This window comes from Dendroctonus ponderosae, unplaced genomic scaffold (assembly GCF_020466585.1).
Source record: "Dendroctonus ponderosae isolate FM_Combo_2020 unplaced genomic scaffold, Dpon_F_20191213v2 Dpon_F_20191213_220, whole genome shotgun sequence".
NCBI lineage: Eukaryota > Metazoa > Arthropoda > Insecta > Coleoptera > Curculionidae > Dendroctonus > Dendroctonus ponderosae.
This window is the reverse complement of record NW_026018386.1, coordinates 1,704-15,759: the sequence shown is the minus strand read 5'-3', so window position 1 is coordinate 15,759 and position 14,056 is coordinate 1,704. Positions and strand designations below refer to the sequence as shown.

At 39.5% G+C, this 14,056-nt stretch overlaps 3 protein-coding genes across 4 annotated transcripts; all 3 read left to right on the top strand.

Moving 5' to 3' along the window:
* Positions 1-3,171: 3,171 nt before the first annotated feature.
* LOC109546052 lies at positions 3,172-5,375 on the top strand. Of its 2 annotated transcripts, XM_048664401.1 has the most exons (3): positions 3,172-3,584; positions 3,644-4,113; positions 4,147-5,375. In XM_048664401.1, the coding sequence occupies exons 1-3, from the start codon at positions 3,187-3,189 to the stop codon at positions 4,155-4,157; spliced, it is 879 nt and encodes a 292-aa protein (XP_048520358.1). In that variant the 5' UTR covers positions 3,172-3,186; the 3' UTR covers positions 4,158-5,375. The 2 variants fall into 2 exon arrangements, with proteins under 2 accessions (XP_048520358.1, XP_019772445.2); XM_019916886.2 differs by having other exon boundaries at positions 3,644-5,375.
* A 2,495-nt stretch (positions 5,376-7,870) lies between these two features.
* On the top strand, positions 7,871-10,441 carry LOC109546053 (dolichyl-diphosphooligosaccharide--protein glycosyltransferase subunit 1). The gene is made up of 7 exons (XM_019916887.2): positions 7,871-8,260; positions 8,316-8,524; positions 8,578-8,735; positions 9,390-9,584; positions 9,640-9,755; positions 9,813-10,035; positions 10,096-10,441. Exons 1-7 carry the CDS (start codon positions 7,984-7,986, stop codon positions 10,295-10,297), a joined length of 1,380 nt encoding a protein of 459 aa, XP_019772446.1. The 5' UTR covers positions 7,871-7,983; the 3' UTR covers positions 10,298-10,441.
* Positions 10,442-12,099: 1,658 nt separating this feature from the next.
* On the top strand, positions 12,100-13,222 carry LOC109546054 (ATP synthase subunit delta, mitochondrial). Its single transcript, XM_019916888.2, has 5 exons — positions 12,100-12,250; positions 12,398-12,515; positions 12,609-12,806; positions 12,866-12,970; positions 13,023-13,222. Exons 2-5 carry the CDS (start codon positions 12,405-12,407, stop codon positions 13,083-13,085), a joined length of 477 nt encoding a protein of 158 aa, XP_019772447.1. The 5' UTR covers positions 12,100-12,250; positions 12,398-12,404; the 3' UTR covers positions 13,086-13,222.
* Positions 13,223-14,056: the final 834 nt, after the last annotated feature.

The following is a 14,056-nucleotide window of genomic DNA, read 5'->3' as shown; positions in this document are numbered from 1 at the left end:
AGTTCTTGATTACTTTTTGATAAATAATTCGTTCTTATTGCGAAATAGGAGCACTATTTATCAATCTGTAATAAAAGAGGTGAGGAAATTCTGTCAAAAATTTTTGAGGCAAAATACCCAAAAACAAGTTTGTAAAAAAATTAATCCGCCTCAACAATATAGAACTTATCTACATTTTTACTTCTATCCCTTTAGAGGTTAGGCCTCTGGGCTAGAACTGAACCAGCCTAGAGGCGTCTTGAGAAGTTGTATCGAAGCCAATTTATATGATTATTCAAGTGCTTTGAACCGTTTTCGAGATGTTGATGGAAATGAGCAGGAACAATCGAAATTTTCCGTTGTGTGGTTAGAAAGACGGTCCAGAATCTTGAAACATCTTAACTCCAACTTTACCTGATGGTTTTGACATTTTAACGCTTTCCTCTTTGGGCTTCTATCTGTTTAAAGGTTAGAAATTCCCTAGAAGTCTCTGTAGCTAAAATAAAGTTCTCGAAACAAACTACCGAAAAGGTCGTAACGATTGAGCGGAATTTTGCAATCGCGTCTGGGTTAAAAAATGCTTTAGTCTTCAAAGCCCCCAAAATGCCGACGTTTCCGCTTCTATCTTTTTAGAGGTTAGGAATTGTTGCTAAAACCGACCAGCTACTATATTAACTTATATTATATAACTATACCTACTGTTATTGGGACGTTCAACCGAAACGGTCCAAATAATAATTCTAACACTTTGAACTTGGAAATTGGCAAGAATTCATCAAAGTTTGGGTTTTGACGTTAAATAATTGGGTCTGAASRCTGTAGRTGAAAAATAACTCACGAAACGTTMTCTGGAAATGGTTCTTTTTCCCCTCTTCTCCTATTTTCTATCGCTTGACAGTGTCTTAAAGTTTACCGTTTGCTTCTTTGAGCTTCTAGCTCTTTAGGGRTTCGAAAATTCTGACAAAACTTCCCAAAGCGCTAGCAAAAAAGTCCTTATGACTGATCGGATATTTGCAACCGTTTCTGATTTTARGGTGTTTTAACCGTTAAAAGCCCCACATTGTCTTAAGTTTGGCCTCTAACGCTTTGCTAGTTAGGAGTTTGAAATACTGCTCAAAAACTGGTCTGYAGACTTTCCATTGAGAAGTTGCCAACTGCTCATTGAATGGTTCTGTGCATGGGAGTCSTGGTATTTTGGCTTTTCGACCTTTAGAGGTTAGAATRAGTAGCAGATTTTCCGGAAGGACTTTCCAGTTTCAGACACTTAGAGAGTGTTTGAAGGCTCCCTGCTCTCAAAATTTAAATATTTTTGATGATGATCTGTTTAGAGGTTAGGAAACTCTGATGAATTTTCAGACCTGTTGTGAAAAATTACTAACGGCTATCTGGATATTTGCAACTGTTTCTGAGATGCAGGGTGTTTTAAGCGGTGAGAGCCTCTAATTAATTTTTTATTTTGGCTTCTATCGTTTTGCTGGTTAGGAATTTTCAGTACCACCTAGAAACAGTTCTCGAAACGGCCTATCAAAAAACTGAGGAATGGTTTGGGCATATGTACTTTAGGAAAATGATAATAGTTTATGCCCTGAGAGTCAGGGACTTTTTGTTGATATTTTGACTTTTATCTCCTTAGAGGTCAGGAATATTTGATAAAACCCAATATGTAAACAAAAGCCCTTGAGCCTCTCGATTAAAATGGTTATTCAAGCTAATGCGATATCTTCAGCCATTTCGGAGATATCAGGAGTGTTAAACTGCAAAGGCCCGAAGAAACTGCCCAAATTTCAGGAGATTGTTTGAGGCTCTAAACGGCTCCTTACGCACATGTAGACAGCAAATTCGCATTTAACTGTTAAGGAAGTGAAACAATCAATGACTCTTGCCGGTCATAGTTGCTTCGCGATCGCAACTCCCGGAAAAGTTACCCGATCATCCCCCATATATTAAGCACTGACGGTCGGAGACCCTCATGACTACTTATAGATATTTTGGCTTCTATCTCTTTAGAGGTTAGGAATATCTGATAGAGCTCAATATGTAAACTAAAGCCCTTGAGCCTCTCGATTAAAATGGTTATTCAAGCTGATGCGATATCTTCAGCCATTCCGGAGATATCAGGAGTGGAAAACTGCAAAGGCCCGAAGAAACTGCCCAAATGTCACGAGCTTCTTTGGGGCTCTAAACGGCTCCTTACAGACATGTTGACAGCAAATTCGCATTTAACTGTCAAGGAAGTGAAACAATCAATGACTTTTCCAGTTCGTGTTTGCTTGGCGATCGCAACTCCCGGAAAAGTTACCCGATCATCCCTCATATATTAAGCACTGACGGTCGGAGACCCTCATGGCCACTTATAGATATTTTGGCTTCTATCTCTTTAGAGGTTAGGAATATCTGATAGAGCTCAATATGTAAACTAAAGCCCTTGAGCCTCTCCATCAAAATGGTTATTTAAGCTGATGGGATATCTTCAGCCATTCCGGAGATATCAGGAGTGGAAAACTGCAAAGGCCCGAAGAAACTGCCCAAATGTCAGGAGCTTCTTTGAGGCTCTAAACGGCTCCTTACAGACATGTAGACAGCAAATTCGCATTTAACTGTCAAGGAAGTGAAACAATCAATGACTCTTCCAGTTCGTGGTTGCTTCGCGATCGCAACTCCCGGAAAAATTACCCGATCATCTCCCATATATTAAGCACTGACGGTCGGAGACCCTCATGACCACTTATAGATATTTTGGCTTCTATCTCTTTAGAGGTTAGGAATATCTGATAGAGCTCAATATGTAAACTAAAGCCCTCGAGCCTCTCGATCAAAATGGTTATTTAAGCTGATGCGATATCTTCAGCCATTCCGGAGATATCAGGAGTGGAAAACTGCAAAGGCCCGAAGAAACTGCCCGAACTTCAGGAGTTTCTTAGGGGCTCTAAACGGCTCCTTACAGACATGTAGATAGAAAATTTGTATCTAACTGTTAAAGAAGTGAAACAATCAATGACTCTTCCAGGTCATGGTTGCTTCGCGAAAGCAATTCCCGGAAAAATTACCCGATCATCTTCCATATATTAAGCACTGACGGTCGGAGACCCTCATGGCCACTTATAGATATTTTGGCTTCTATCTCTTTAGAGGTTAGGAATATCTGATAAAGCTCAATATGTAAACTAAAGCCCTTGAGCCTCTCGATCAAAATGGTTATTTAAGCTGATGCGATATCTTCAGCCATTCCGGAGATATCAGGAGTGGAACACATCAAAGACCTTCAAAATTTCAGGAGCTTTTTTGAGGCTCCAAACGGCTCCTTACACACATTTAGACAGCAAATTCGCCTTTAACTGTTTAGGAACTGAAACAATCGATCTCTCTTCCAGGTCATGGTTGCTTCGCAACAGCAACTCCCGGGATAATACCCTGATCATCTCCTATATATTCGAGGGCCGGTTTTACCATAAGAACATCTCAGCTGCTCCCTACGTCGACCAATCGAGCCAATCGGGCAGAGATCGCATTTACGTTGCCACCCTCGACCACATACTGGCTTTCTACGATGTTCACAGTCTCTTAGAGTTCTACAGACTCAATACTGGGGAGGAGTTGGCGTGCATGTGAGTAGTTGATCTACACCCACACTGGTAATGTTATATATATAATAAACCTTCTTTAGGCTCGGTACAAGTGTGAAGAATCCAAACCAGCCCAATAGCAGCCCGGCCAGATCCCAGGTACCCGTTAGGAGAGATGATGACACGCGTGTGGGCACGCAGAGGCCGTTTACAAGGTCCCAACAGATGTTGGCTGACCAATTTTCTGAAACTCCTAAACTTGCGGGAACAAGCGTTCAACTTCCGGGAACAAGCGCTCAAGTTCCGGGAACAAGCACTCAACTTCCGGGAACAAGCACTCAACTTCCTGGAACAAGCACTCAACTTCCGGGAACAAGCACTCAACTTCCGGGAACAAGCATTCATCTTCCGGGAACAAGCACTCAACTTCCGGGCACAAGCGTTCAATTTACGGGAACAAGCGTTCAACTTCCGGGAACAAGCACTGGAGGATCTGCCGATTTGGTTTCATCGCCAGAAGAGAGAGCTGCTTCAAGTGACGAAGTCAGCACTGATGCAGCAGCAGAATCGCTTAATTTAGATCCAGTCGAGGAACCGTTGCCGGAAGCCAATTAGCTTGTCCACCGTAAGTTGCGTAGTTAGGCCATGTTTTGAGTGGCTCTCCTTCGAATGTTGTCACTAAATTGGGCAAAACTGCCAAGAAATCCGCTAATTTTGCCAACGTGATATTGCTTTGTGATAAGTGTTCTACTCTATGTGATCCCGCTTTGAATAGGAACGGTTGAAGCCAAAGACACGAGGAAGTCGCTTAAAATGTGGCCTAACAATGCCGGAGTTTTTGCGAACAGGTTCATTTAAGCGAAAATTGCTTCCTCCAGTATAAACGAATTTATTATTTGTAGGTTTCCCAGGCGCATTATATTCATAAATTATTATTATTATTCTTATTATTAGGGGGGGTGTTTGAATAGTTTATTGGAGACCAAACCCCCGTAATGGTCTCAGGATTGCATCCCGATGCGACATTCGAATTGTATTAATTATCCAATTTAACTCTTTTAACTTTAAGGACTTTGTGATCGATCGGAAATGTTTGCATGTGTAGGCGTGGTGTGTTTCTTTCAGTATTAATATGATTTCAATGTACAGGGTGAACTAGAATAGGATTAGCAACTAGAGCAGGTCGAATATCCGACTAAAGCGCTGGGTGTTGGTTTCCGGATGATTCGTTTACTCGAAATATTTACCAAATGTCCAAAAAACATTATCACACCTTTTCAATACACTTAGGCTAAGTTTATGTAATCTACGATAGGCAATCAGCAAATATTAGAAGCAATACTTAACACATTTTGCGAGGTTTGAGTAATAGGAGATAAATAGGCGCGATTTAGTAGCCGTCGTTACTCATTCCTCCCCGAAAATTCCCTATATGAGTAGCATGTGATATTTTACTTTTAAGAATAGTATTTTCAGCTAAATAGCGTCGTAGTACAAAATCAGTACAGTGATAGATACGTGTGTTTAATTCTTCGGTGTTTTCTATATGAAATTGTTAAGGGAGAAATGGGACTGTTTGCAACAGCTTCTTAAACTGGACGCTCTAAAGCCGTTCATTTTCCTACATCTGCATAACGCATATTTTTGTAAACGTTTTTCTACGTCAATCCGTGCGATTGGACCCGAATGAAACGAAAATCTGTGAAATTCTCTACCCGTTTTCCACGCGGTAATTTTGCATGCATTTCAACGCTTTACTCAAATATGCTTCTTTTACATTTCGGGGCTTTTTGAAATTTTACATCAACCAAACAGCGGGAAAACAAAACAAAAATGCGCACATTAAGGTATTCCCTGAATTTCCATGTATATATCTCTATATTCTAAGTACGAATACGCTTTTCTTTTTTACACATTTGTTAGCTTTTTATACAATAATTCATTTATCGACTAAGGCGCATAACCAGGAACAGTAGCTCTAGGTGCATATATTAACTACAAATTAATTTCCCGCCGGTATATTACGTATTTTTTGTATTTAATAAGTAGAATGGATTAATAAAAAAAAATCTCCACAAAAAATGTTTGTTTCCTGACTTTTATTTCAAACACTCTGTAGATTCTGTATCAGATTCCGATACAGAGAGATTTGTCTGACTTATCGTGTGAGTTTGGTTCCATTCGAACAAAAGGTGCCTTCATAACGAATTTTTTACTTTTGGGTAGTTCTTGGTTAGACACGAAGCTCTTCTGAAGAAGGTTTCTGAACAATCGATAGAGACATCGGAACATGGGTTACCGCTCTCGATAAAGGAAACCTTAGCTAAGGTTCGTCGAGCGAATTTGGTTCCATTCGGACAAATGCTTCCTTCATATGGTGTTTTTAAAGTTTCGTTCCTTTTGATGCGTTTTTTTCATTTTTGATCTTTTGAAGCTTGTTGCTCAACAACAAGTTGTGATATTGAAACCAAAGCTTCTGATCCCGATAAAAAGAGCTTCGCCATACATGTGGTGTGAATTTTGCTCCATTCGAACAAATGGTTTCTTCATAATGGATTTCTTCTGAGTCGAGTTATGTGACTCAGGGTTTTAGCAACATTCGGCAACTAAATTGTTATTTAATATAGGGCGAGAATTTCGTTCCATTTGAACATATGGTGTCTTCTTTACAAATTTTTAAACTGGAAGGTTTTAATGCGATTTCTTAATTTTTTGCACCATGCCCTTCTGAAGCCGGTTGCTGAACAACCAGTAGAGGTAGCGGCATAAAGCGTTCAGTTCTGGGTCAAGAGAGCTTTTCTTGGCGTGTGGCGCAAAGTTGGTTTTATTCCAATCAATCGTTCCTTCATAATTCATTTTTAAACTCTGAAAGGTTTTAATACGTTTTTTATGTTTTTTTTGCGGYATGCTCTTCTGAAGCCGGTTTCTGAGCAACCAGTGAAGATAGCAGAATAGCGGTTACTGGTCGGAATAAGAAAGTATTTGCTTTGCATGTGGTGTAAATTTGGTTTCATTCGAACATACGGTTCCTTCATAATGAATTTTCAAACTATCAAAAGCGCTGTGCGGTTTTTTGCTTATTCACCGATGCTATTCTGTCGCAGATTTTTGAGTTCTGAGTTCAGTTATGTGAGTCAGAGTTTTAGCACTCGGTTATTAAATTGTTATTTAATATAGGACGAGAATTTCGTTCCATTTGAACGGATGGTGCCTTCTTTACAAATTTTTAAACTGGAAGGTTTTGATGGGTTTTCTTCGATTTTTACGCCATGCCCTTCTGAAGCCGGTTACTGAACAACCAGTAGAGGTAGCGGAATAAGGCTTCCAGTTCTGGATAAAAAGAGCTTTTACTTGCGTGTGGTACGAATTTCGTTTTATCTAAATCAATGGTTCCTCCAGAATTAATTTTTTAACTCTGGAAGATTTTGACGCGTTTTGTATTTTTTTTATGGCGTGCTCTTCTGAAGCTGGTTTCTGAGCAACCAGTGAAAATAGCAGAATATCGGTTCCTGGTCTGGATAAAAAGGTATTTGCTTTGCATGTGGTGTAAATTTGGTTTCATTCGAACATACGGTTCCTTCGTAATGAATTTTCAAACTATCAAAAGCGTTGGGCGGTTTTTTGTTTATTCACTGATGCTATTCTGTAGCAGGTTTCTGAGTTCTGAGTTCAGTTATGTGAGTCAGAGTTTTAGCACTCGGTTATTAAATTGTTATTTAATACAGGACGAGAATTTGGTTCCATTTGAACGTTTCTTCTTAATGAATTTTTAAAATTTGGATGGTTTTAATGCATTTTTTAATTTTTTTTATGCCATGCTCTTCTGAAGCCGGTTTCTGTACAACCCGCTGAGATAGCGGAATAAGGGTTTCCGCTTTGAATAAAGAGAGCTTTTATTTGCGTGTGATGCAAATGTAGTTTTATTCAAATAAATAGTTGCTTAATAATTAATTTTCAAACTGTAGAAGGTTCTGATGCGTTTTTAATTTTTTTTTGCGCTATGTTCTTCTGAAGCTGCATTCTGAGCAACCAGTGGAGATAGCGAAATAAGGGTTCAGTTTAGTCTTGATAAAGAGAGCTTTGGTTTGCGTGGGACCCAAATTTGGTTTTATTCAAATAAATTGTAAGTAAGTAAGTAAGTAAAGTAAAAACTGGTCAAAAATGGCATTTTCCTAGTCAATTGATTATCTATAAGGAAGCCAATTTTTAACTTCCAACTTTATCTTGGGCAAAATCCTTCTTAACTAAAGGCTTTTGCCTTCCGTCACCACGCCCTATGGCCTTTCAGTCAAACCGGCAACATCAGAAACCCCAAAAACACTGACAGCTGCTTAACCCTGTGGCTTAACCTATAAAGCTGACGAGTGGGTGACGTTGTACACGTCCACTTTTATTGTATTCAAGAGGTTTTTTGCTTGCAGAATATAAAAACCTTTGAAATATGTGGAAATTTGTGGCGGTTTTCGCGGTGTTTTCCATGGCAAACGGCCTGGAACACATCGATGACAGTTTAATTAATAAGAACGTTCAGAGAACTATCGATTTGAATTCGCAACTTGTAAAGATCGGCGGCACTATCACGATAGAGAACACCGGCGAAGGAAGCGTTGCCTCTTATTTACTTGCAATAGAAGATCCTGATTCCTTCAGCTCTATTACTGTACAGGACTCGCAGAAGAATCCCCTGAAAATCGAGCAGTTCCGAGCGAGATTCCAAGGTAGTTTAACGGCAATAAACCGCTGCCCAGTAGGGCTAATTATGGTGCTTTGCAGGTCCCGAGCGAATTGCATTCAAAGTCCATCTGCGGCCAAGTTTGGAACCAGGCAAAACCACCACGATAATCTTCGAATCGTTTTTCACCAACAGTTTGAAATTCTGCCCGAAGTGCGTCACGCAGAAGGAGAAACAGCTGGTGAAATATGAGGGAAATTACTACTTCTACTCGCCCTATGTGACGAAAACGCAAAAAACCGATGTTCTGGTAAGCGCAGTTCAAGCTACGAACAAGAACAGTTGTAGAAATGCTGCTTGCAGGTAAACTCTCGAGTGGTGGAAAAGTACTCGAAACTGAAGCCTGTTAGTCAAACAGACTCCACTATCACCTATGGACCTTATACGGATATTGAGCAGTTTGCAAGGGATTCTTTAAGCGTTCACTATGAAAACAATGGTCCATTCCTATCAGTTTCCAGGTAAAATGCACTGTTTATATGCAAAAACCTATGTTTGACTGTCTTCAGTAAATTATTAACAATTACTGAGGACTTGATGATGCCCCCAGGCCCAAAAGCAACGAAATTTGCACATTTAGAGGCCCAAATGCTTATTAGCTTCTTCTTCTTTCAGACCAGTAGGAGGTTTTTCCAACTCCAAAGTTTCTATTTCTTCAAAGCATTTAATTGTTCCGGGAATTGAAGAAAATGGAAATTTTCAGCTGAACTCCTTTTTCTTTCCCTTTTCAACCACTGATAATCTAAAGTTTCTTAAATAATCGCTCCAAAGTTGAGCGCCACAAAAATTGGCAATTTTTAAGCATGCCGATGCTCTATGGGGCGCCAATTTGAAACTTAGAAGCAGAATAACCGGAGAAGTCTGCTGAATGTTGAGTCTCTTGTATATGTACGCGTGTAAAACGTTTTTGAGCGTTCAAAATTGGATTGAAAGACAAAAACTACCATTCTGAAGGGAGAAAAAAAGGCAAAAGTGCTAGCCTCTAAGCCCCTCAAATTCTTCAATTTTCCATCCGATTCGGTCACTATTAAACATCCCATAATTGTCTTTTTAAACTCTAATGGCGAGCACTGTCATTGATCAGATCTGAGCTGATTTCTTCTGATGCTTCTCAGATTGCAGCGCACTATTGAAGTATCGCATTGGGGCAACATTGCAATTGAAGAAAATATTGATCTCAAACACACGGGGGCTCTGTTAAAGGGCTCGTTCTCCCGATACGACTACCAAAGGGACACAGTTGCCAACCATCACAGCATCAGAAGCTACGTTACTGTTCTACCAGCGCTGGCGCACAGTATCTACTACCGGTAAGCATGACAATAGCTTGTAGCTGGATTTTTCGGTTAATTCGAGCGTTTGTAGGGACATGAACGGCAACATTTCCACCTCTAATGTGAGGACTCACAAGGATTACATTGAGGTTGAGCTGAAGCCCAGATTTCCGTTGTTTGGAGGTTGGCGCAGCTCGTACACTTTGGGTAATTGATCCCACAACGTCTATGTGGTTTGGTCTATAGAAGTTGTTTTTTTTGCAGGTTACAGCGTTCCTAGTTCCCGCTACTTGTTCCGGAAGCCTTCAGGCGAATTTTTGCTGAAAGTGCGCCTGATTGATCATGTTTTCGATGATATGGCAGTTGAGGACCTGGAAACAGACATTGTGCTGCCAGTCGGGGTAACGGATATTAAAGTGAAGGCGCCCTATGAAGTAAAGCGGTTAGATGATAAAGTCGCCTACAAGTACCTGGATACTATTGGAAGGCACGTGGTTTAGTCCGCCGGACTGGCACTGTTTAGTTATTAATAAATTTTGCTTTACAGGACTGTAATCAGGCTGTCCAAGCAGAACCTAGTGGAGCAGCACATCCAAGACGTGGAGATCAGCTACAATTGGAATACGCACATGCTACTGCATGAGCCAATTCTACTGTTTCTTGCCTTGTTTTCGCTCTTTATCGCGGTTATTATCTACGTTCGATTGGACTTTTCCATTGCAAAACCCGAACACTCGAAGAAGGAGTGATGTGAATAGTGGAGCCAATGGAATTTGTTGTCCTAAAACTGACTTTTTCTGTTTAACAGGATTTAGGGGTTGCCTATAGAGTATGTATAGGCATTTTTGTCTAATTTTCACCAAATGTCCCTAATAAATTCAATTTAATTAAAACAATCGTGTTTTCGTACGCAGACCCATCCTTGAAACATTCTTGTTTTTGAGGCCGCAAAACTTCGACGGTGTTTTCCGGCTTAAAACATCCATTTTGCTAAACGCACTGTTTTCGAGAAAATTGATAAAATGTTCATAAAAAAAGTGCTGACAAATCGACGCCTTGGACTTACGCAGAGGACTTTTGCTCATAAGGAGCAGTTGAATGATTTTAGCCGCCTTTGAGGCTCTTGAAATCTTTACATTTCAAGATATGCAGAGTCGGAAAATAAATGCTACAAAATTGGGCGCACAGTTTTATGCAGTGCTTCGTTTCACGCGAAGCATTTGTGTAACACATTTTGAGACCGCAAAACTTTGACTGTGTTTTTCCGATTTAAAAAACGATAGTCTTTCGGACTACTCAGTTAGTTTAGAGTGTTTTTTGCCTCGTGGAAGATTTTTGCTAGACGCACTGTTTTCTAGACAATTGTTAAAATTTTCATAAAAAAAGATACAGACAAATCCACGCTTTGGACTTAGGCAGAGGGCGTTTGCTCATACGGAGCAATTGAATGATTTTAGCCGCTTTTGAGGCTCTTAAAATCTTTACATTCAAAGATATGCCGAGTAGCAAAATAAATGCTACAAAATTGGGCGCACTGTTTTATGCAGTGCTTCGTTTCACGAGAAGCATTTGTGAAAGACACTTTGAGACCGCGAAACTTTGACTGTGTTTTTCCGATTCAAAAAACGATAGTCTTTTGGACTCCTCAGTCAGTGTTTTTTGCCTCTTGGGAGTTTTTCGCTAGACGCACTTTTTTCGAGAAAAGTGTTAAAATATCATCAAATGTTCTTAAAGAAGTGCAAAAATGAAAAAAGTCCTTTGCGGCGAGCGTTTGCTCTAAAGATACAATTGAATGCTTTGGTCTATTTTTGATGCTATAAAAATCTTACAGGGAAATAAATGTAACAAAATAAGTGTTTCGTTATTAACGAAGAACTCGTTTTAGAGACTTCAGCCTTTGAGACCGCAAAACTTTAACTGCGTCTTTTTTCTTTTTACAAAAGCGATAGTTTTTTCAAAAACCCATTAAATCCAGAATATTTCTTGATTGTGCAAAGTTTTTTGTTAAAAGCACTGTTTTCGAAAAAATGTTAAATATCATCAAGTGCATTAAATAGCACGCCTTGTAAAGGATAAATTGAATGCTTCTGATATTTTTTAAATCTTTAAAAATATTTATTTCTGAAGATATACGGATTGTGCGGGAATAAACGCAACAAAATTGGCCACATAAAATTTAATTAAGTGCGCGTTTCTATGCGAAAATCACCCTTTCAACGTATCCGGTTTTTTTAATCAGCAAAACTTTGCCTGAGTTCTCCAGATTCGATAGATCCAGATAAAGCATTTAGTTTAGAATGATTTTTGCCTCTTGACCGTTTTTCGCAAAACCTGTGTGTCCGAGAAAAATGTGATGAAATGCTCAGAAAAATCGTCGTAATTTCGATGTCTAAACAATATTAATTACAATTTCGATTAAAAATTAAGTGCAAAAATTCAGAAAAACAGTTTAAACATAAACATTCTAATGCTTCTGCATTTTCTGTTTAAAAATATGGTAGGAAATCCTTACAAATACCTGCGCAGTCTATCTATCTCTCTCTCTCTCGATCGAAACAATCTGGATTCAAAGAGTGACATTTCTGGCTGTCGCCGAAATCTGTCAACCCTTTTGGACTCAGTGAACTTTCCTGTTTGGAAACTAGGAAAAACTCAAATTGCAGCCCATTTTCATCTGCTAGGAAACTCTAACTTTCACCTGAGTAAGTAGAGCTAGTGACAAGCAATCAGTAGGCGGCTCATTATCCCAAAGCTGCCGCTTATCTAATGCATTGAAGTTATGTAATGTAAACATTGAGGTTATATAGCAATTTTCCTTTGCAAAATTCTGCGATTTCTTCAATTTCCAGCCTCACAATGGCCGCAATGAGATCAGTATCCCGTCTCCTATCCAGCAGGGCTCTGAGCACCACAGTCAAAAGGGGCTATGCTGAGGAAATGAGCTTTACATTCGCCTCAGGAAACCAGGCAAGTTCCACTTGATCTTTTTTGCCTTAACCGACGTTGTCCAGGGGTGTCTTCACTTCGTATTACTTTGCTTTCATCTGCGGTTTGTTTCAGATATTCTACGAAGCTAAAAGTGTGCGGCAAGTGGATGTTCCTTCGTTCTCGGGCAGTTTTGGTATCCTGCCCAAACATGTTCCCACTTTGGCAGTGCTGAAGCCCGGAGTTGTTTCTGTATATGAAAACGAGGGCAATGTGAAGAAGATCTTTGTCTCCAGTGGAACAGTCACCATCAACGAGGACTCTTCAGTACAGGTACTTCGTGATTTATTCAATGTAAGCAGCTCAAGTTACTCAACTGAGTGTTCACATAGATTTTGGCAGAAGAGGCGCATCCAGTAGAAAACATTGATGCTTCCGCTGCCAGGGAATTGCTGACCAAGTCTCAAAGTCAGCTCTCATCAGCTGCCAATGATCAAGTAAGTTGAGTCGGCCGGAAACGCTGCAGTTGCTCATCTCAATGTTTTACAGGCCAAGGCTGAAGCTGAGATTGCCGTTGAGGTGTCCGAAGCCTTAGTGAAGGCCGCTGAGTAGATTTGTGTAAATATGGTTGATTTTTTGTTATTAAATAAGAACAAACGTACGAAAGAGCAGATGAACTAGGGGCTGTCAAGCCATAGATCCGAGGAAATTTGTATCTTTTAAGAAATACATTGCAATAATGTCCAAGACCGATTAATTTTTATTCAGATTGGGTTTTCCTTGTAATCTCCATAATACGAATTAAATGTTTTGTGGGGGAAAGCTGGTAATCATTTGAAGGTTCTACAACATTCAAATGTAATGACGGGAACAGTGAGATTTTCGCCTCAAGACACATAACTCGTTGAGTTGCGAAGCTTTAATTGCCTTTACGAGATGGAGACTTAAAATGCACACCTTTTTATATAAAACATCGTTTTCGAACTGTTTTTAGTTTTCAAGGGAAATGCAAAAATTCAAAATCAAAGCAGGTCTTGCAAACTGTTCTTTGCTTTTTTTTGGTTCATATGTTAAGAACCGGAAGAGTTGCAAAGCTCTAGTTGCCCTCGCGATATGGAGACTGAAAATGCGTATCTTTTTATAAAAAATGTCGTTTTTGAATTGTTTTTAGTTTTCAAGGAAAATGCAAAATTTGAAAATCAAAGCGGGTCTGGCAAAACGCTCTTAGCCTGTGGCTCATATGTAGGGAACCTTAAGGCTGCAAAGCTATCGTTACCCTTGCGCGATGGATACTGAAAATGTGTATCTTTTTATATAAAATATAAAAACGTCGTTTCCGAACAGTTTTTAGATTTCAAGAAAAATGCAAAAAATCAAAATCAAAACGTGTTTCGCAAACCGCTCTTAGCTTTTGGCTCATAGTTAGAGAACCGGAAGAGCTGCCTTTGAATAGAGCCTTCAAATKCGCTCTATTTTRTATAAAACATCGTTTTCAAACTGATTTTAGTTTTCAAGGAAAATGCAAAAATTCAAAATTAAGRCGGGTCTGGCAAATCGCTCTTAGSCTTTCGCTCATATTTAGA